Below are 22012 nucleotides of genomic sequence, written 5' to 3' on the forward strand. Positions count from 1 at the left end.
AGGTTGCCCTCACCTTTGACCAGACCGACCACCCACCGTGCGTTGCCCGGGGAGGATAGATCGCAATGGTGGTTTCCCCCACTGTTTGCAACGTGAAGCTGGGGCGTGTCCTCATTGATGGGGGAGCAGCCCTCAACATCCTTTCCCCCACAGCCCTTGACGCTATCAAGGCCCCGGGGATGGTGCTCCGGCCGTCCCAGCCGATTATCGGTGTGACGTCGGGTCACACTTGGCCGCTAGGTCATATCGACCTCCCGGTCACCTTCGGTGGATCCGCCAACTTCCGCACGGAGCGGGTGAACTTTGATGTGGCGGACCTCAGTCTGCCCTACAACGCTGTCCTAGGGAGGCCCGCGTTGGTGAAGTTCATGGCGGCGGTCCATTACGCCTACCTCCAGATGAAGATGCCGGGCCCCGGTGGCCCCATCTCTGTCCATGGCGACCTCAAAGTCGCGCTCGCTTGTATGGAGCAGCGCGCGGACCACCTCGCCGCTGCGTCCAAGCCCGAGGGTGGCGACGAGAGGCTTGGCACCTCCGTCCCCGCCGTCCCGAGGCAGCGGATAGTCACGTGCGACGAGGTCCCGGTCAAGGAGGTTGCTGATGCGAACCCGCTAGGGTTTGTGGCCCGATCTTTCGATGAGAGGTAAGGGATAACTCGATTAGATGAAGACGACGTTCACGGCCCGACTACAACTGTCCAAAGACGCTGCGCCTTAGCAACCGATACACCGTCTCCAATGGTCGCCGCGAACTTGTGGTGCGCGTCAACCCGGCCACGAGGGCACTCGTCCTGCAAGCAATCGAAGAACAAGCAAGAACAAGTAGGACAAGCACTGAAATTGCTAGATAAAGATGAAAGTTTCACTATCAAACTCAATATGGTGGGGTTCCGATTACAGGCAGACGGGCGGTTTAGCCAACACGCGCGCTGCGAGCTGGTAGCAAGAAGCTATCTCTATCATCAAAACCCGTCTGTTCTTGGCGACGACTAGAGGTATAAAAAGAGGGGAAGAACTACCATAGGGTCGTGCTCCAACCCTAGGACGCGCCCCTAATGGGCCCAACTTGGATACACAGCCCATTGGGCCAAAAGAGGTGACGCAACACCATGGACAGAAAATAGTCGGGAGTAAAATGACAATTGCGGCCGCTCCAGAACAGATATGGACATGTGGCTGGATCCATTTGAAAGTAGACTTGATAAGCTTTCCATGAAGTACTTGCACGCCCAAATCGGAGTTCGCATGAAGTCGTGGCGGCCGTCAGAAGTTGGCGCTGCCCTGCAGTCCGAATCCACCCCGCGCGAATCCTCTTCCCTTTGGATCATCTCCATCGTTCCTGAGTAAAACACGAGTGCACGCGTCTCCGGGGTATAAAGACGAGGAATATGAACTCAAGAAAGAACTCACCTGATAATTTAGTTGACGTGCACGAGCGCGGGTAATAGGACCATCATGCTGTACATGGGGGACGTGGATGTATCGATGGTGTTGATGTCCTCATCAGTTGCCCTGGGCGACGGCCCGTCCAAGACCACACGAATCGGTGGTCTTCTGGATGGCAAATAGAAAGACGCGCTCGTCTCTTTCCTGCGGGCAAACGCTGACGTCTTCGCATGGAGACCGGCGGATATGCCCGGGGTCCCCAGGGAGGTGATTGAGCACCGTCTCGCCGTGCGGTCGGGCGCAAGGCCGGTCCGGCAGAAAGTACGGCGGCAGGCCCCGGAACGTCAAGCCTTCATCCGCGAGGAGGTGGCGCGACTTCTGGAGGCCGGATTCATCCGCGAGGTCATCCATCCGGAGTGGCTGGCGAACCCGGTGGTCGTTCCCAAGGCGAACGGCAAGCTTCGGATGTGCATCGACTACACCGACCTTAACAAGGCATGTCCTAAGGACCCTTACCCCCTGCCTCGCATAGATCAGATTGTCGACTCCACAGCGGGGTGCGACCTTTTGTGTTTTCTAGATGCATACTCTGGTTACCATCAGATTTGCATGGCTAGGGAGGATGAGGAAAAAACTGCGTTCATTACCCCCATAGGAACTTATTGTTATACGACAATGCCCTTCGGGTTAAAGAATGCAGGTCCTACTTTTCAACGTACTACTTGAATTTCTTTGGGTAGCCAAATAGGACGTAATGTTGAGGCTTATGTCGATGACTTGGTTGTAAAGACGCGCAACCAAGAGACCTTACTCTCGGATCTAGCGGAAACTTTTGAGAGTCTCCGCTCCGCCCGCATAAAACTGAACCCCGATAAGTGCGTGTTCGGTGTACCTGCGGGCAAGCTTCTCGGGTTTTTGGTCTCTGCCCGAGGCATCGAGGCCAACCCCGAGAAGATACGAGCTATAGAGCGGATGCGCCCCCCCAGCAAGCTTAGGGATGTGCAATGCGTCACCGGTTGCAAGGCCGCCCTAAGTCGGTTCATATCGAGGCTGGGAGATAAGGCGCTACCCTTATTTAAGCTTCTCAAACGCTCCGGGCCGTTTACTTGGACGGAGGAAGCTGAACGTGCCCTCACTCAGTTGAAGGCGTATCTCAGCTCTCCCCCAGTTCTGGTCGCCCCGGAGCCAAATGAACCTTTGCTACTCTACTTAGCGGCGACCCCGCAAGTGGTTAGTACGGCGTTGGTTGTGGAGCGCGATGAGGACAATCCTCATTCCGCGCACCCCCACCCTGTGCTGGCTTGGCCCGGGAGAGAGCAGGGAGGAGAGGCCCTCGAGCCGAACGGTGGCCCAAGGCCCCCGACGACCGGAGCAGGCCCTCTGCCCGCTTGTCAGGCGGTGCCAGGTGCCCCCGACCCCCAGGATGGCCCGAGGGCCACTGCGGGAAGGCCGCACCTATCGCCCTCTGACCCCGAGGCTAACCCTGTGCCGACTCGACCCGGGAGAGAGCAGGGAGAAGAGGCCCCCGAGCCGAACGGTGGCCTAAGGCCCCTGACGACCGGAGTTGGCCCTTTGCCCGCTTGTCCGACGACGCCAGGAGCCCCCGACCCCCAGGACGGCCCCGAGGCCACTGTGGGAAGGCTGCCCCTGTCGTCCTCCGACCCCGAGGTCGTCGGCACAGAAGACGAGTGCACCCCGCGAGGCCGCTTGGACAAAGAGCGCCCCAGGGATGTGGCCCCTAGCGAAGAGGATCGGCCCCACCGAAAGGTGCAGCGGCCCGTCTACTTTGTTAGTGAGGCCCTCCGGGACGCCAAGACCCGATACCCTCAGGCCCAGAAGATGCTTTACGCTATTCTGATGGCTTCGAGGAAACTGCGCCATTATTTCCAGGCGCATCGGGTCACGGTGGTTACGTCTTACCCCCTCGGCCAAATCTTGCATAATCGAGAGGGTACTGGACGGGTGGTGAAATGGACAATCGAACTTTCTGAGTTTGATTTGCACTTTGAACCACGCCACGCTATCAAGAGCCAGGCCCTCGCCGATTTTGTGGCAGAGTGGACCCCAGCTCCCGAGCCCGTCTCAGTCCACGAGGCCAGCTCGGGCCCCTCGCAGCTGCCTCACACCGCCCACTGGGTGATGCAGTTCGACGGCTCCCTGTCTCTTCAGGGCGCCGGTGCGGGGGTCACGTTGACCTCGCCGAGCGGAGACGTCCTCAGATATTTGGTTCGCCTTGACTTTTGGGCGACCAATAATATGGCAGAGTACGAGGGACTCCTTGCGGGACTCAGGGTGGCAGCTGGACTGGGGATCCGCCGCCTCCTGGTGTTAGGCGACTCCCAGCTGGTCGTTAACCATGTCTGTAAGGAGTACCGGTGCTCTGACCCGCAGATGGACGCTTACGTGCGCCAAGTATGGCGTATGGAGCGCCATTTTGACGGGATAGAGCTTCGGCACGTGCCCAGACGGGATAACACGGTTGCTGACGAACTCTCACGGCTCGCTTTCTCGCGAGCCCAGACCCCACCTGGCGCCTTTGAAGAAAGGCTTGCCCAGCCGTCGGCGCGACCCGACCCCTTAGGGGAGACGGACGCGCCTGACAGGCCCCCGAGGCCCGTCGGAGTCCAGGCCTCGGGACCCGAGGGGAGTGCTCCCAGCTCCCTTAGATTGATTGCTTGGATCGCTGAGATCCAAGCATACCTCACAGATAAGACTCTACCCGAGGACTGCGAAGGGAGTGAACGCGTCCAGCGCATCTCCAAACACTACGTGCTGGTAGAAGGGACCCTCTATCGGCGCGCGGCTAACGGAATCCTCCTGAAGTGCATTCCTCGGGAACAAGGCGTCGAGCTTCTTGCCGATATCCATGAAGGCGAATGCGGAGCCCACTCCGCCTCGCGCACCTTGGTTGGCAAAGCCTTTCGTCAAGGTTTCTATTGGCCAACAGCTCTCAATGATGCGGTCGACCTGGTCCGGCAATGCAGAGCGTGTCAATTCCACGCCAAGCAAATCCATCAGCCGGCCCAGGCCCTGTAGATCATACCACTTTCATGGCCATTTGCTGTCTAGGGGCTCGATATCCTGGGACCGTTTAGGCGGGCCCCGGGCGGGTTTGAGTATCTGTATGTCGCGATCGACAAGTTCACTAAGTGGCCCGAGGCTTATCCGGTCGTCAAGATCGATAAGCACTCCGCACTTAAATTCATTAAGGGCATCACAGCCCGGTTTGGAGTGCCTAACCGTATTATTACGGATAACGGCACCCAATTCACTAGTAAACTTTTCGGCGATTACTGCGAAGACATGGGCATCAAGCTCTGCTTCGCCTCACCTGCCCACCCCAGAAGCAACGGCCAAGTGGAGCGCGCCAATGCGGAAATCCTCAGAGGCCTTAAAACCAAGACCTTCAACATCCTCAAGAAGCACGGCGATTCGTGGATCGAGGAGTTGCCAGCGGTGCTCTGGGCGAACCGAACCATGCCAAGCCGAGCAACCGGGGAAACGCCTTTCTTCCTCGTCTACGGCGCGGAAGCGGTTCTCCCATCCGAGCTCACCCTGAGGTCCCCTCGGGCCACCATGTACTGCGAGGCTGATCAAGATCAGCTTCGCAGAGATGACCTCGACTACTTGGAAGAGTGAAGGCGGCGCGCGGCCCTCCGAGCCGCGCGCTACCAGCAGAGCCTGCGGCGCTACCATCAGCGCCACGTCCGGGCCCGATCACTCTGCGTCGACGACCTCGTCCTACGCCGCGTCCAAACGCGTGCTGGATTGAGCAAGCTCTCACCAATGTGGGAGGGTCCGTATCGAGTGATCGGCGTCCCCCGGCCGGGCTCCGTTCGGCTGGCCACGGGCGACGGCACAGAGCTGCCTAACCCGTGGAACATCGAACACCTTCGTCGCTTCTACCCCTAAAGGGGGATCGGGTGTCAGGTTTCGGGCTCGGGCCAACCCCGCACCCCCCTCGGGCGTGCAGGGTTGGCCGGGGGCTACCACATATGCATATTCTTATTTCTCTTATATCTGTATTTCAATAAAAGCATTTTCGATTTCCTAAAGGCTGTATCTGTGCTGTTGTTTCCTTTTGAAGGATCTTGACTTGAAATAGGTCACTCGTGTTCAATCCTGCCCTCGGGGGCTCGGGTCGGCTAAAATCGCCAAACGGGGCCCAGAACCGAGCCGTGCCCCGGGGCGTAGTGAACTCCGGGGGGGAATCGGCAAAAACCCACAATCGGGTCACCCATAACCCTCGGTCACCACGCTCCCGGCCTGGCCAGTCTCGACATGTGGATCTCCCCAGGCACTAGCCCCGACCCGAGCCATTTGAGGACTAGGACCTGGGCACGAGCCCTTGTTCAAAGCCAAGACACAAAAGGACCGCGGCACAGACATCCTCGTCTCATACACACAACAAATAGAATTGACACAAAAAATTTCCTCTTTATTTGATTGCAGATTAAATTAGTCTATACAAGAAGGGGGCCCGAAGGCCTCGGAAGAAGAAAAGAAGAAACTATTTAAAGATTGGCGGGGGCCTGGGGGCTCACTCCGATGCACTCGGGTCGCCAGCCTCGTCGCCACTGTCGCCCACTCCGCCGTCATCGTCCTCCTCGTCGGAGTTGAGGGCGAACGCGAGCCGAGGGGCCGAACCCTCGAAGCTGTGGACGATATGGTCGGCGGCGTCCCGGACCTGCGCGCGCGCGCCGTCCTCGGTCCCGGGAGGGAACTCGTCCAGCGCCGTCCATGGGGAGAAGTCGGGATCCCTGGCTTGGTAACTCGCCAGTACGAGCTCCACCGCTCCTCGGGCGAGGTCCCTCGAGGATGACTTAATCGTCCTCTCGAGCTCCTCGGGGAGCCGTTGGAGAGTCCCGGCTATCTTCGAGAGGCGCTGGGTGAGGCCCCCCTGGTTGGCGGCGTACTTCGCAGTCCGCCCGCCCCAGAGGCCCGCTTGCCGGCCGGCGCGGTCTAGACGGGAGACGGCGTCCCGAAGCATGCCGGGCCCTACCTCGCCTGCCAAGCGGAGGGCCTCGACCTCCCCGGCGGACGAGTCTAGCGCGCCCTGCAGATCGGCGATGGTGTGTTCGGCAGCTGCGAGGCGGGCGGTTAAGTCGCTTTCGCCCGCGGCCGCCCCGCTGCTGCGCGCCCTCGCGTCCAACTCCTTCTCCCGCGCCTCGAGCTCAGCGGCCCGCTGGTTCAGCGCGGCCCTCTCGGCGCGGGCACCTTCCAGATTATGGCGCGCCTGCTCCTCCCGCGCTGCCTCGCGGAGGGACAGGCTGTCCGCCAGCCGTTGCGCCGCGGCCTCGGCCTCCTCGAGAGCTCGCTCCCGCTCGGTGAGCGCGTCCTCGCGGAGGCGGAGCGCGGACTCCTCTTCGGCGCAGGCGGCCTCGTGCGCAGTCAGCGTTGCCTCCCGGATGGCAACGGCGGCCTCGCGATCCGCCAGGTCCCTCTCCACGGCGCAGGCACGCTCTTCCAGCGCCATGGCACGGGCCTCAAGGGCTTCTTCGCGCCGCCGGGATGCCACCTCGGTCTCCGCTGCCCGCCGTTCTCGGGCAGCGGCAGCGTCAAGGACCCCCCGGGCGGCGTCGAGCTTCTTCCCTAGCTCCGCCTCCCAGCTCCCGTATTGAAGGCGGAGGGTGTCCTGCGCCTCGTTCATCACGGTGGTGGCGATGAGGGCAGCCCCCCGCTCCTCCTCCACCTCCTTGGCGATCTCCCCCAGCACCTTCCGACGGGTTTCGAGCTCTGAGACGTGCCGGCGGTGTGCCTTGCGGCCCACCTCCACCATGGCCTCCACCGAGCGTCGCCCCTCTTCGACACGCGCCCATGCGGCGTCGAGCTCCGCCCGCTCTGCTTGCAGGGCCTCCACCTGGGCACTTAACCCGTCCAACACCGTGGTGTTTGCGACGGCCAAGGCCTGCAGAAGGGGTTCTGCGCTCAGTGGAGCAACGGAAGGCGTGGGGAAGAGCCGCCTCGAAGAGGATGCCGCGCGGCTTGGCCCGCCGATGGACGTGCCGGACTCGGGGATGTCCCCCGGACCTGGTTTGTCCTGAGCGTCGCACGAGGGAGTGGGCCCAAGCGATGCGCCCGCGGCCTCGTCGTGAGTTGCCTCGGAAGTCGTCGTCGCCTCGGCCTGGCGAAGTCTGGCCTCCTCCCGAGCGGCTTCTTCAGCTTGGCGAGCTCGGACGGCCACCTGGGCAGCTTCCTCGGCTTCTCGAAGGCGATCTGCGGCCTCTTGCCGGTCAGTTTCACGGGTCGCCTCGGAGGATGTCGTCGCCTCGGCCTGGCGGAGTCCGGCCTCCTCCCGAGCGGCTTCCTCGGTCTGGCGAGCCCGGGCGGCCTCCCGAGCGGCCTCCTCGGCTTCCCGAAGGCGATCCGCGGCTTCTCGCCGGTCAGATTCCCGCCTCCGGGCCTTTGTGGTCGCCGGGTCCTCGGCCTCAGACTGGCCGGACTTGGAATGGCGGGAGGGACGCGACGGGATCTCGCTGAAACAGAAGAAAGACCAGAAGACAAACAAGATGGATGAGTGAAAACTCGCGTTGAGGGAATGAATACGGCCACGATGGGCGTGGGACGAACCTGCGAGGGGGTCGGTTAAACGACCACCTTGGAGGGGAAATAAGGTTTCCCCGGGATGGTTCTGTCCCCCCCATCTTGCGGAGCCGTTTCTTCTTCCGCTCCCCCTCGGGCTGCGACGTCGGCGTGGCCCCCTCCGGGCGCCTGCTGCTGGCACGCGCCGCCCCGCCCCCTCGGCGAGGAGATGGGGGAGGGGTTCCTTCCTGCTTCCTCTTCCCCCGGGCATCGGCAGGGCGGCCGCTCCCCAGGCCCCCGTCGCGGGGCCCAGAAGCACGACCCCCTCCCGGGGTAGATTGTTCCCCCCTGCGGCTCCCGCCCGCGCCATCGTGGCCTCGAGGAGCCCGCTCCTCCGACGCCCCGACCGCCTGCATGATGGTCAGGATGGAGGCGCGGTCTGGATCGCTGCAGAGGGGGAGGACTCCTTGAGGAATGAGGGATGCCTCCACGGAGCTGAGATTCAGCACCCGTTGGACCACTATCTTGAAGTCCTCAGGAGCCCAGTCCCATTTGACCCCCTGGTGGGTCCTCATGTAGTCTTCGGACCCGGTGTACTCCCAGGCGCCCCGGGCGCGCTGCTGGAGCGGCGCAATCCGGCGACGAAGGTAGTCGCCGTACACCATGGCCCCTGTGAGCCCCTGGGATCGCAGGCCCGCCAAGCGGTCGAGAACGGCGTCATAGCCATCTCCCAGATCTACCGGCGCCCGCCAGCTGGAGGCCTGCGCTGGAGGCTGGCTCGGAAGTCGGAGGCGCGCTTTGTCGGCGAGGGGGGTGTAGAACCAGTCGCTCTTCCAGTCATCCCACTTCTTGCGGAGGACGCAGGGAATGTAGCGGTTCAGCACCGGCCCCCGCGGCTGGAAGTAGCAACCACCAACCACCGACGGCGGCGACACCGGCTGTACGGTGAAGAACCACCGGAACAGCCGAAGGGATGGGCGCACCCCGATGAACATCTCGCACAGGTGCGTGAAGATGGCCAATGTCATTACCGCGTTGGGGGTGAGGTGCGCCATCTGGAGATCGTAAAACTCCAGAACATCCATGAAGAAAGAAGAAAATGGCGGAACCAGCCCTGCCATTGCAAAAGGGAGGAAGAAGACGGACCGCCCCGGGTAGCGTGGCGCTGGGCATCCCTCGCCCAGCGAGACTATCTCCCGGCCGGTGGCAGATTCCGGCATGAAGCGGCGCGGCAGCCCGGCCTGTCTCTCGCTCACGATGCGGGAAGGCGGCAGCACGCTACCGTCAAGCGGAGCGGAGCCCCGTGCCATGATGCCGGAAGAAGAGATGTTTGAGAGCGAGCGCGTGTGGCGAAGGTAGGGCACAAGAAACAAGGAGTTAGGGCGCAAGCGGCGAAGACAAGGGGAATAATGGCGAGAGGAAGGAAGCAAATCTCTTCCTCGGCGACTTTATACCCTTGCCAACGCTGTGCCCGGCTCCTCGTTTCTCGCGCCCACTATCTTGCCCCCTCGTTTCTCGCGCCCACGCTTCCACTAATCCTATTCGCCCGTTTGCGGTGCATGAGGTGGATAAGCGGCTGTGGCAGTCGAGATGGAACATCTCGTGCGCGCATTAATTACGCTCGCCGACCGAAGCGCCATCACCATATCTCCAGGAAAAACGAACCGGCTTGTCCCGATTTTTAGACCGGCCCCACCTGTCACCAGGCCTTAGGAAGTGGCGTCACGCCCGACCGCTTCCCTCGAGGAGGGCGATCGCCCTGGCATAACGCCGGGGGCTACTGTCGGTGACATGGGACCGGGAGTATCATGACTTAGAGACTTGAGGCAGACATGATCACCCACGTGGCCTAACCCCCTCGGGGGGGGGGGGGGGGTCGGGCCCGAGGGTGATACGGCCGCCCTTCTCTTTGTCTCCCCGAGAGGTCGGACCGCTCCCGTCTCGGCCCCGAGGGCCGAGGCGCCCCGACCACTTGTGGGTTTTGCGCCGCGTATATGGGGTAGGTGAGCATAGCGGGGCTCACCTAACCATATTTATTGCGGTTTGGACGAGCGCGTCACGCCGCATGTAACGCAGTGCAGCGCACTCGTTTATCCGGTCTGTGACCAGTCACAGACCGATCAGATCGTGGGTTAGGTGGCGACAGGCGGTCTGACGCACGCCTCGCCCCATCCCGTCAGGATGAGAGCCTCCAAGCACTCGTCCCTAGCCGGAGCCGGCGTGTTAGCTCCTGGAGATGGCACGTTGGTCCCGGTCAGATATATACCAGGCTTCATCCTAACCATTACAAGCAAGACATTGTATGAAGAGGGGCGAACATGCAGATTGATAAACTGACGCGTGGTGGACAAGAATGACCGATTTGTGACCGGTCTGACACTGGTCATGTCGTCAGCAGACAGCCATGTTCCCACGTCGCGCCTGCTTCCGGCGGAAGTGGAGGTAGGTATGGGCCGTCCCATCAGAAGGTCATTCGGACGGCAACCATACAAGTCTCCGTCTGTTTATGAAAAGATAGGATAAGTCCCCACAAAAAAGAGAGAGATGGTGCATGTGGTATCCCCTTGAGGTATAAAAGGAGGACCTTGCCCACTTAGAAGGGGGATTGATTTTTTTGGGGGGGGGGTCCAGAACGATCAGAGAGGGAGAGAGTAAGAGCTCTCTGGTTCTCCAGCTCTTTTGTAGCTTCTTCATACATAGATCCACCAAAACACAGGAGTAGGGTATTACGCTTCTCAGCGGCCCGAACCTGTATACATCGCCCGTGTCTTGTGTGTTTCCATTCTCGCGAACCTTCTACATACCGAGAGCTTAGAATCTCACCCAGGGCCCCCGGCCGAACCGGCAAAGGGGGGCCTGCGCGGTCTCCCGGTGAGGAGCCCCACGCTCCGTCAGTTATACAGTTTAATTAAGGTGAAATTCACTGTGTGAATTTGCTTGGATATATATATTTTTTAGAAAGTCATAATTAAGCTGTAATTAGGAGTCCGATCATGTCAAGTTAGCATGCAAGTTTTTTTTTAAAAAAAGACTTCTTACATGACTCCTTCTGTGTTTCCAAAAGCGACCGAACTTAAAAACTAACTCAAATATGTAAATGTATTTCCAAAAGTGAACGAAGTTAAAAACCGACTCATACACGAATGACGTACGAATGTACCGGCAAAAACATCTTCAATTTTATAATAGTAGAGATTTGTTTAATGATAAATTTAGTAACTTTAATTTTACATGATTAAGCTTTTTTCTAATTAATAGTCAAAGTTAAAAATATTTGGCTTAATACTATATTAAAAATGCTTATATTTTAGAACGGGCAGAGTATATTTCATTCAACAAAAATTTCTTTAGGACGGATGGAGCAGTAAATACTCAGCCCTACTGGATAAGATATGCTCAGTCGCTGTCGTTGGTATACAAGGCAGAGGGCCAGGTTAAGCACAATTGCACTAATGTCCCATTCCAATTATTTCAGTAAGGTGTCCCATCAAAAAAAGAATATTTCAGTACGTGTTTTTAATAGAAAAGGCGTCTCCTCGTAAGCACCCGGAAATTCTGCTCGTGGAAATAGGCGCTGCTCGTGGAAAGGCCTCACTTTCACAGTAGTAATAAAAATGAACCAGCAATTCCGTAATAAAAATTCTGATGGCGTCACTTTCGCCGTCCCGGCCAGAAAATACGAAGTAAAAAAGAACCAGTGATTTAAGCGCGTCGATCGATCGACGAGGGACTATGTATTTACCGACTTACTGAGAATTCCAGGCATCACTGATCAACCGTACTAACAATAAGCCATAGCTAGTGATCGATCGATGGCCGGCGTCGTAGAAACCGCCGACGAAGCTACCCAAGCACCAGCTGTTGCTTCCATAAGTACCGCAGCAGCATATGCACGGCCGGTGGGCACACTGCTTGATCCGAAGCTGTTCATGGCTGCTCGCCGCGGTGACATCAACGGGCTTAAGGAACTTCTTAGGCCAGACGACGACGACGACGACGACGACGACGAGGTAGTCATCGTGGACGTCGACCCTGTGCCTGCTGCTCCCTCCTCCTCCTCGGCCTCGGGGTCGTCGCATCATCAGCTCCAACAACTTGATGATCATGGGGTGACCAGCAACGAGGGTGACTCCCTACTCCATGTGGTCGCCACCCGCAGCGGCGGCGGCGACGGCGACCGGTTCGTCGCCTGCGCCAACACGATCTACTAACACGGCAGCAGCAACGGCGCCCTCCTCGCCGCGCGCAACCACAAGGGCGACACGCCCCTGCACTGCGCCGCCCGCGCTGGGGGTGCCCGCATGGTCGCCTGCCTCGTCGCTCTCAAGACGGCTGAGGTGGTGGCCGCGCCCGCGGGAGACGGGCCAGGTGTGGAGGAGTTCCTCAGGATGCGGAACCAGTGCGGGGAGACCGCGCTGCACCAGGCGGTCCGCGCTGCCTGCACGGCCTGCATAGACGAGCTGCTGCTGGTGGATCCGATGCTGGCCACCGTTCCACAGGAGGGGGAGGGTGGCGCTTCCCCCTTCTACCTGGCATTTTCACTGGGTAAACTGGATATCGCACGCCATCTGTTGGACAAAACTAATGGCCAGTTGTCCTACTCTGGACTCGACGGACAAAACGTGTTGCATGCGGCTATTTCTCGTGGTCAAGGTACGTGAAAATGATACTAAGGGCCTGTATAAATCTTCTGGCAAAATTTTTCACCCTGCCACTTCGAATGTTTGGACGCATGTATAGAGTATTAAATATAAACGAAAAAAATAACTAATTATGCATATTGCGTATAAATTGCGAGACAAATCTTTTAAGCCTAACTAGCATGATGGCCCGCGCAGATTGCGCGGCTAACATCATTATATTTTCTCTCATATAATAGCATATATATTTTTTTATTATATTATTAAAATATATTATAATGACAATATAATTTTAAATTTTACAATAACTTTACGAAACTACTAATGTATAATATTCATATTATATTTTATATACGTATTAGTTATTAATTATTTTTAATATCAAATTTTAGTTATTTGTAAATTATATATATTTCTATATGGACTCTAGACTTGTCTTTTAATATATTTTTTAATTCTGAATTTTTATTATTTCTAATTGTATTTCTATGTGGACTCTAAACTCATCTTTCAATATTCTTTAATTTTTAATTTCAAATTTTATTTACTTCTAAATTGTATTCCTATATTGACTTTAAACTCTTCTTCCTATGTTTTTCTTAATTTCGAATTTTAGTTATTTGTTAATTGTATTTTTATACGGCTAAACACTACTTTTCATTTTATTATGTTTCTTCTAAATTTTACCTAGTTTTAAATTTCTATATAGACTCTATACTCTACTTCTAATATTCCTTATTTTTTAATTCTTAATTTCTATTTTTTTTCTTAATTGTATTTCTATATGGACTCTATACTCTACTTCTAATTTTCCTTATTTTTAATTCCGAATTTCTATTACTTCCTAATTGTATTTCTATATGAACTATATACTCTAATTCTAATATTTTTTATTTTTAATTCCAAATTTCAGGTATTTTCTAATTGTATTTCTATATGGACTCTAGTCTCCTCTTCTAATATTCCTTATTTTTTAATTCCGAATTTCAACTATTTCTAAATTGTATTTCTATATGGACTCTAGACTCCTCTTCTAATATTTCTTATTTTTTAATTCTGAATTTCAGCTATTTCAAAATTGTATTTCTATATGGACTCTGCTTTTTTATATGGACTCTATACTCTACTTCTAATATTCCTTATTTTTAATTCCGAATTTCAGTTATTTCCTAATTGTATTTCTATTGGACTCTAGTCTCCTCTTCTAATATTCCTTATTTTTTAATTCCGAATTTCAACTATTTCCTAATTGTATTTCTATATGGACTCTAGTATCCTCTTCTAATATTCCTTATTTTTTAATTCCGAATTTCAGCTATTTCTAAATTGTATTTCTATATGGACTCTACCTTTTCTTTTTCTCCGATTAATTTGAGAATTTATAGGCTATGAGAGCGAACGTGGAGGCTCCTTTTTCTATTCCTTTAATAATATAATAGATTGCTCCATGATTCGACAATGTGGTGCTACAGTAAACATTTGCTAATGACAGATTAATTAGGCTTAATAAATTCATCTCGCAGTTTATATGCGAAATCTGTAATTTGTTTTGTTATAGTCTATGTTTAATACTTCAAATATGTGTCCATATATTTGATGTGACACGTTAAAATTTTTCACCCCTGATCTAAACACAGCCTAACACTACGCTAGATCGGCTCACATGTGATGGGTCAAAAGTACTTGTCACGGATGGCCTCATCTTTAATGGATTAATAAGGCCATAATAGGTGAGGCCATCGGCCGAGGCCTGTCATATTTATTTGGTTACCTGTGATGGGCCAAAATTTACACCTGACTGAGGTCTACCTTTGCCGGGTGCAAATTCTGGCCCTTTATCGGTATAAATTTCAGCCCAACACAAGTAACCATATACATGTGATGGGTCTCACTATTTTAGCCAATGATTGCAATTTCGGTTGAAGTTGGTCAAAGTTTATTTAAATTCAGTTAAAATTTCGGTCAAAAAAGTGCAAAAAAATCCCGAAATTTTGGTCCTACCGAAATCACCAAAATTTCTGCCGGAATCAAAAGTGTAAACCTTGTGTTCTAACCTGTCAAAGGTGAGTTTAACTCATCTCTGATGGGCTCAAACACTGACCCGTTAGAGGTGTTGGAACCCTATATATACCCTTACCGTCAATTGCTTTCCATCTCAATCCTGCACACTTTTCACTTTTCGGGTGGTAAGGTAGGAGGCGAATTTTTGCTGGATGCATGCATCTTATTTTGCGGGCTAATTAAGAGTGATCGAGATTATCACAATTAATTAAATACAAACTGCAACTGCATATATACATAATACATGCATGCAGCGCTGCCTGTGCTTTTGGAGTGGCTGAAGGACGTGACGGTGGACGTGCAACAAGGCGACCGTGCTATCAGGGTGCCTCTTGTATCGCATCTGGCGCAGCAAAGGGACCATCAGACGGGGAGCACGCCTCTTCACCTGGCTGCATCGCTGGAAGGGTGGCCATACGTGGGCATTCTTTCTAAATGGTTCCCAGATGTTTGGCCGCGGCCGAAATCAGCAGTCGCGCTGCTGCTAGAAGCCAACACATGTGCAGCGTATCAACCGGACGCTGAAGGATTATACCCCATACATGTGGCTGCCTTGGCTGACAGCCTCGACGTAGTCAGGACCATGCTGCAGAAATGCCCGGACTGCGCCACTTTGCGAGATGCCAAAGGGAGGACGTTCCTCCATTCCGCGGTTGAGGCGGAGGGATACAGAGTAGTTGAATATGTCTGCCGCCGAATGCCAAAAGAATTTTCGTCCGTTCTGAACATGCAGGATAACAATGGGGACACCGCCCTACACCGAGCTGTCCATCTAGGGAATCTGCCGGTTTTTAACTGCCTAACTCGGAATCCGCATGTACATCTGAACATACCGAACAAGTATGAGTTGACGCCTCTTGATCTTTCATGGATTACAGTCCCTTCATCGTTTTATTATGATTCGGTAAGTTACTAGTGCTATTGTTCTTATTTCAAGAGGCAGTTCCCTCCACCCAAACTTTATAAGTTATCCCTCCATCCAAAAGTTTAATACCTATTTCATTTTACCATCAAAACTAAAGAGTAATTAACTCATCCACTACGTAACAAAACCATTAAATTATACACAAACAAATAAGTAATAAGATGGTTTCTCGGATTCTGGTCAACAATTTAATTTAGGGACTATCTATACAACATTCAACTGAAAATTAGCCTAAAAATCTATCAAATGTAACTGTAACATAATTACAATGTAATTTTCATAATTACACTATATTTATACTATAATTACATATGTAATTTTTATAATTACACTATATTTGTACTATAATTACATATGTAACTTGCATGTAACTCACGTGTAATTATAGTATAAGTAAGATATAAGTTCAAGCTAGATCATAAAAATATAGTAGCCCAATGGGGCAGTCACGCCTTCATCCCATGAGGTCAAAGATCGACCCCTAAATATGGTTTTGTTTTTCTTCCTAAAAGCACATATCTTGATGCGTATTAAACTGTTATAGCATGAATCTAGGACACATTCAACGGTTTAGAAAGTGAAAGATTTAGCCATAAAAAATCTGTCAACAAATATTTAGCAATTCCATTTAATTTAGTATATAGAGATTACAAATACGGTTTAAACTTTTGGAAAAACCAAAAGGTGAAATAGATTTTAGACTTTTGAATGGAGGGAGTAATATTTTTATACAAGATCATTGCTTAAATGATACTAGTATATTAACTGTTCATTCTCGCAGAATCCAAGGGGTCTCATACAATTATCATTGCAATTTGTGGGAGCTCCATGCGGTGCAAGTCGACCGGACCTCTTATCCCAAAAACACATCCCAAAGATAGACAACGGCAAGGTCTCGGCGCATCTAACAAATGCATCGCAAATGCTGGGCATTGTGTCCGTACTTGTCGCGACCGTGACATTCGCGTCAGCATTCACGTTGCCCGGAGGTTACCAAACCGGGTCGGATAACGCGGCAGGCACACCACTGCTTGCTGGGAGCTATGCCTTTGACGCCTTCATTTTATCTGACACGCTGGCATTCATTTGCTCGTGTATGGCGACCTTCAGCCTGATCTTCGCTGGGGTCCCTGCAATGGACATCTCTATACGCTGCAGGTACTTCGAAATTTCTGCCCTCTTGCTGCGGAGTTCGGGAAGAAGCTTTGTGGTCGCCTTCGCGTTGGGGCTATACCTGGTGCTGGCTCCAGTTGCTCACACGATCGCGACTGCGGTCTGTGTGATTATCTTTGTGTCTTCGCTCTACGGGAATTCGGAAGCCTGGCAGATCCTTCGTGTCGCAGACATGGCCCGTGCTAGATTGGGAACTCGAATGCATGTAGCATGGACTTTAGGACTCACGTTCTATAACGTCTTTGTTAATTTGTTTTTGAACTTCTGGTCCTTCATTATAATCTTTGGCCTCCCAGCAGTAATTCGGAAGGTTCATGCAAGGGAGTAGTTTTCGCTACCTTTCCATTTCCTTCGTTAGCATTCGGTTAAAACTAAATCTCCATGTGATCAATTAGCAAGGGACGCATGGGCTATATACATGTATGTAATCATCCCATGTACAAGATTCATGCCCCTTCATGGGCTATATATATGTATGTAATCATCCCACACTACTGAAAAAATTATCTTTGTTGGTTCACTCAAAAATCACATTAGTCCTGGTTTGAGTAAAAACCAGGATTAAAAATATCTTTAGTCCCGGTTTGAAAACACACAGGTATTTTTTGATCATTACTCCAGGTTAGTAACACCAACCGGAACTAAATATTACTTTTACTCCTAGTTCAAAAACATATCAGAGCCCTGTTATTTTTAGTCCCGGTTGGTGTCCATCTTTAGTCCCGATTGTTTATACCAACCGGGTCTAAAGTTAAAAAAAGTTGCGAAAATCCTTGCACCGAGCCACGCGCGCTGCCTCGTCCTTATCCCCTCCTCTTCTCCTCCTCCCCTCTCATTTTCTCGATCTCCTCCACCTCCTCCCCCTCCCCCTCTCCTCCCCCTTCCCCTCTCCTCCCCTCTCCCCTCCCTCCTCTGACGATGACGACGGCGACAGCGGGTGGCGGCCCGGCGGCGCACGATGCGGTAGGCGGGCGGCAGAGGTCGGGTCGCCAAAGCGGCAGCAGCACACGGCCGACGGCCTACCCTCCGCCAGATCCGGTGGGAGGGGAGGCCGGGTGGCGGCGGACGGGCGAAGGCGGCCTGGCGGAGACGGCCGGGCGGCGGAGGCCGAGAGGCGGCACACGGCCGGACGGCGTGTTTTGTGAAAATTTTATTTTTGGAATGATTTGTAATTTTTGTTGTAGATTATTTTAGATTTTGGGATGATTTTGTGAATGACTCGTGGATGTGGATGATTTTGTGGATGGGCTAAGAACTGTGGATGATTTGTTGTGCATGATTTGGTGATGATTTGTGTGGTTTGGGGATGATTTGTGGGGATGAGGGTGACAATAAATGCAAGAAGCAAAAAAAAATAAAGGAAAGAAAAAAGCCTAACCAACCGGACTAAAATGGGACTAAAAATCCATTGAGTATCTTTAGTCCCGGATTGGTCGTCCCGGTTTACAACCTGGGACTAAAAGGGGTTATAAACCGAGACTAAAGAGCCCTTCCCCAGTAATGCCATGTACAAGTGAAAAGTAAATACAAGAATCATTCATCTCTAGAGTTCTTTACTTCTAACATGTTATCACGCACGTTAGTTGTTCCACTTAACGATAGAAGGCCAAGAATACGTTCTTCGTCAACAGGAGATTGGTCGATTTCTTCCAAGGTAAGAACATGAATCAATTTCATTCTTCTACCTTTGCCATCGGCATCGAGTGGCTCTTCCCCAAAACCTTTCGCAAGATGCCGCAATGGTGTTGCCATGCCATGGTCACTGCTAAAAAAAATACTCATTGGTGCTGGCTCCAAAGGTCTTATAGGTGCCAGATTTGGAACCGGCACCTATACCACCGTTGCCGCCACCTTCACCACCACACGCGTGCGACGTGAAGTAGGCGGGTGCCAGGGGAGGAGGGGCCACCGCCGCCGGCACGCGGAGGAGAAGGGGGGAGGAGGGGTGGCGGATGGAGAGGACGGTGGAGAGGAGGAGACCAGTGTGAGAGAGATGGAGAGGAGGCAGTCTCGAAAATATAAGGACGGAGAGGAAGGATGATGGCCTATTTTTTTTAATAGGTGCCGGTACCTATAGTTATATTATAGGTGTTGGTTTTTTTAAAAGTCCAACACCTGTAGTATTGGTACCTGTTTTTCTCTAAAATTGATACCTGTAATGTAAGTGTAGGTGTCGATTCTTCTAAAAAACCGACACATGTAGTATTGGTACCAGTTTTTTCCCTAAAACTGACACCTATGTGTTTAAAGGTGCCGGTTCTATATTTTTTTCATTGTGGCAGAGGTGAGAAAAGGGGTATAGGTATCGGTTTTAAATAAACTGGTACCTATGGGCCAGTCGTAGTAGTGGGTCTTTGGTCCGATATTGCACGGAGAAATTTGGTGCCGCCCATGCTTGCATCTTCGTTGGCAACCCCGACGGCACCGGCCTTGCTAGCTCCGGCAGCATCGGCGCCACCACCACAGCCGACCCATTTTGACTGGCCACGGCAAAGGCGCTGGCCATCCACTCAAATGATGGCATCACCTTACAGGGGGAGGATTTTTTTTTGAACTTTTTTATTTTTAAATTATAAAAACAGACCATTCTAAAACTTATTACAGAATCTAAACCTTTGGCCATATCAACTAGTCTGGCGTGGCAAAACAATACTGACACCCCACACATAGCGAGCATAATAATTTTGTCCTACTACACTAGCGAGAATAGTGTGACCAAATAACGTTGCCACGCCAGCCAGACCGACGTGACCAAATAACGCTGCCATACTAGCCAGACCAATGTGATAGTATTATTTTACCACGCCAATCTAACTGGTGTAGCCAAAAGGTTCATATCTTGAAAATAAGTTTTGAAAGAGTTTGTTTTAAAATTAAAAATTTAAAAAGTTCAAAAAATAAAATAAAAATTTGAGGGAGAGAACGGCCGCCTGCCGAACCCCACTCCATTCTCTCCACCGCGTGGTGCCGGACCAGACCCCCCTCCCCCGGGTGTGATTGGTCGGTGACCAGCCGCGCGGGGCTGCACCCGCACGGTCAGTTTTGCCCGCCTTAGTCCATTAGTATAACTACTGCTGCTACAAATACTACAACTACTACTAATACTACCACATTACCACTACCAGTAATAGTAGTAATAGTAGTTCTATTAATACTAGTACTACTACTATAATTATATATATATATATATATATATATATATATATATATATATATATATATATATATATATATATATATATATATATATATATATATATATATATATATATATATATATATATATATATATATATATATATATATGCGCGCGCGCAAAGTTTATATACTACGTATTAAAAAATTTAAAATACTAAAAAATATATCATGTATACAAACTTTGTATATACATATACAAACTTTATACACACGCATATAAAGTTTGTATATGAGCATATAAAGTTTATATACATGTATGTATATAAAGTTTGTATCCACACGTATAAAAAACCAAAAAACCAAAAAAAAAGAAAAAGAAAACCAGAGAAAACTATTTTTTTTAAAAAGAAAACCAACCAAAAAAACCCACCCACGTGGGCTTCCCACGCGCGAGCGACTGCCCCCCCTCTCCGCGTGCCACGCGTCCATCCACGCAGGGGGAGGGGCGCGCGCCGCGTGCCACGCGTCTATCCACGCAGGGGAAGGGCGCGCGGATATCCACTTTTTAGCGGATCTGCCCCCAAACCACGACATATGTCCTACTTCCCTGCCCACTTCTACATGGATGTGCAGCCACTGGGGGATGGGGATGAAAGCGATGGAGTATGTGTAGCTGTGGCTGATGGCAGAATCGCGGTATCCCTCCTACGTCGTGGCCCCGGGCCAATGCTCCTCCCTCCTCGCGCAATGTGTCCACGCCCCGCCCGTCTCTTGACAAAGTGAAAAGGTGGACTCTGAAGAAAATGGCAGAACAGTTTCAGAGCTTCAAGGGAGATCTGTACCAGAAATATATCCTGAAGGGGCAGACACCGAACTTCGACACATTCCCAAAGCTAAGGGATCACTGGGACGAGTTCGTTGCATATAAGACAGGTGAACAAGGGCAGGCGATGATGGAAAGAAACAAAGAAAATGCTACCAAGAAGAAGTACCATCACCACTTGGGGTCAGGCGGCTATAGCGTCACGATGCCGAAGTGGGAGGAGATAGAGGCTAGCTTGCTTGAGAGGGGTATCGAACCGGCCACCGCTAATTGGCCGGAATGATCGAAGTTCTGGTACTATGCTCACGGTGGAACGCTCAACCCAGCTGATGGCTCCCTGATCTTCGGCGATCAGATACGCGAGGCTGCGCGTTGACTAACAGACGTAGTGGAAGCCTCTTCTCAGGGCACGTTCCGACCGGACAGAGAGAAGGACGAGCTGTTACTCGCCCTGCAGACTCCAGAGCATCCAGGACGAACACGAGGGAAAGGAGTGATTCCTTGGAAGATTGGGTTCAAGGAGGACATCCACACGTATAGGAGTTGGATGAGGAGCAAGAGAGATACCGAGGCGAAGATTGCAGATTTTGAGTTCAGGGTATCGAGCTACGAGCTCAGCATGCAAGAGGAGGTGGCAAGGAAGGTTGATGAATGTCACGCCCAGAAATTCCCGAATAGAATTCCAAGCAGAATGTGCATTAAAATCCCCGTCCAGGACCGGCCGGGGTACACAAACGACAATGTTGACATTCAGATCCACGTCTTACAAATATCATAAAAGTCTTACATAAATGCAGCGGAAAGAAAGAAAGACAACAGGAGCTAAGCCTTGACTAGAACTGCAGCGGGAACACCACTCCACAGGCATCCTCGACGGCACGGGCAAAGCCTATTCCTCGGAGAAACCTTCATCTGACACATACTCGTACTCTGGGGTTGGGAAAAGTAGAGCAAGACTGAGTACTACCCACTGTACTCAGCAAGTCATACCGGAATAGAGGCATGATGCAGGGAATCATCAAAGAAGAGCTAAAGTGGATCATTTGCATAAAGCGAGCATTTATAAACAGAAGTTGAAAGATTAAACAGTTGTAATAATTAATTAGTATTAACTATCCACTGTCCAACGCTATCCCACGTTGCAACAGGCCCAACCATCCACCTAAACTATCCAAATTCTAAAGATTACACTAGGGTGATACTAATCACGGTGAATCTGGTTGACCGCCCATAACCGCGGGCACGGCTATTCGAATAGTTTTACTCTGATCAGAGGTGTACAACTGTACCCACAAGACACAGCCCCACAACACGTTTCCATGCGCCGACATGCCACCACGACATA

At 51.9% G+C, this 22012-nt stretch overlaps 2 protein-coding genes across 2 annotated transcripts in view; both read left to right on the forward strand.

The window, feature by feature from the left end:
- The window catches only part of LOC107277317 (ubiquitin-ribosomal protein eL40 fusion protein), a 55905-nt gene that overhangs the window by 27033 nt on the left and 6860 nt on the right, over window positions 1-22012 (forward strand). The window lies entirely within an intron of this gene.
- On the forward strand, window positions 11476-17152 carry LOC112939655 (protein ACCELERATED CELL DEATH 6). Its single transcript, XM_026027047.2, has 3 exons — window positions 11476-12560; window positions 14863-15512; window positions 16315-17152. The coding sequence occupies exons 1-3, from the start codon at window positions 12209-12211 to the stop codon at window positions 17032-17034; spliced, it is 1722 nt and encodes a 573-aa protein (XP_025882832.2). The 5' UTR covers window positions 11476-12208; the 3' UTR covers window positions 17035-17152.

The sequence above is a fragment of the Oryza sativa genome, chromosome 7 (assembly GCF_034140825.1).
Source record: "Oryza sativa Japonica Group chromosome 7, ASM3414082v1".
Taxonomy (NCBI): Eukaryota; Viridiplantae; Streptophyta; class Magnoliopsida; order Poales; family Poaceae; genus Oryza; species Oryza sativa.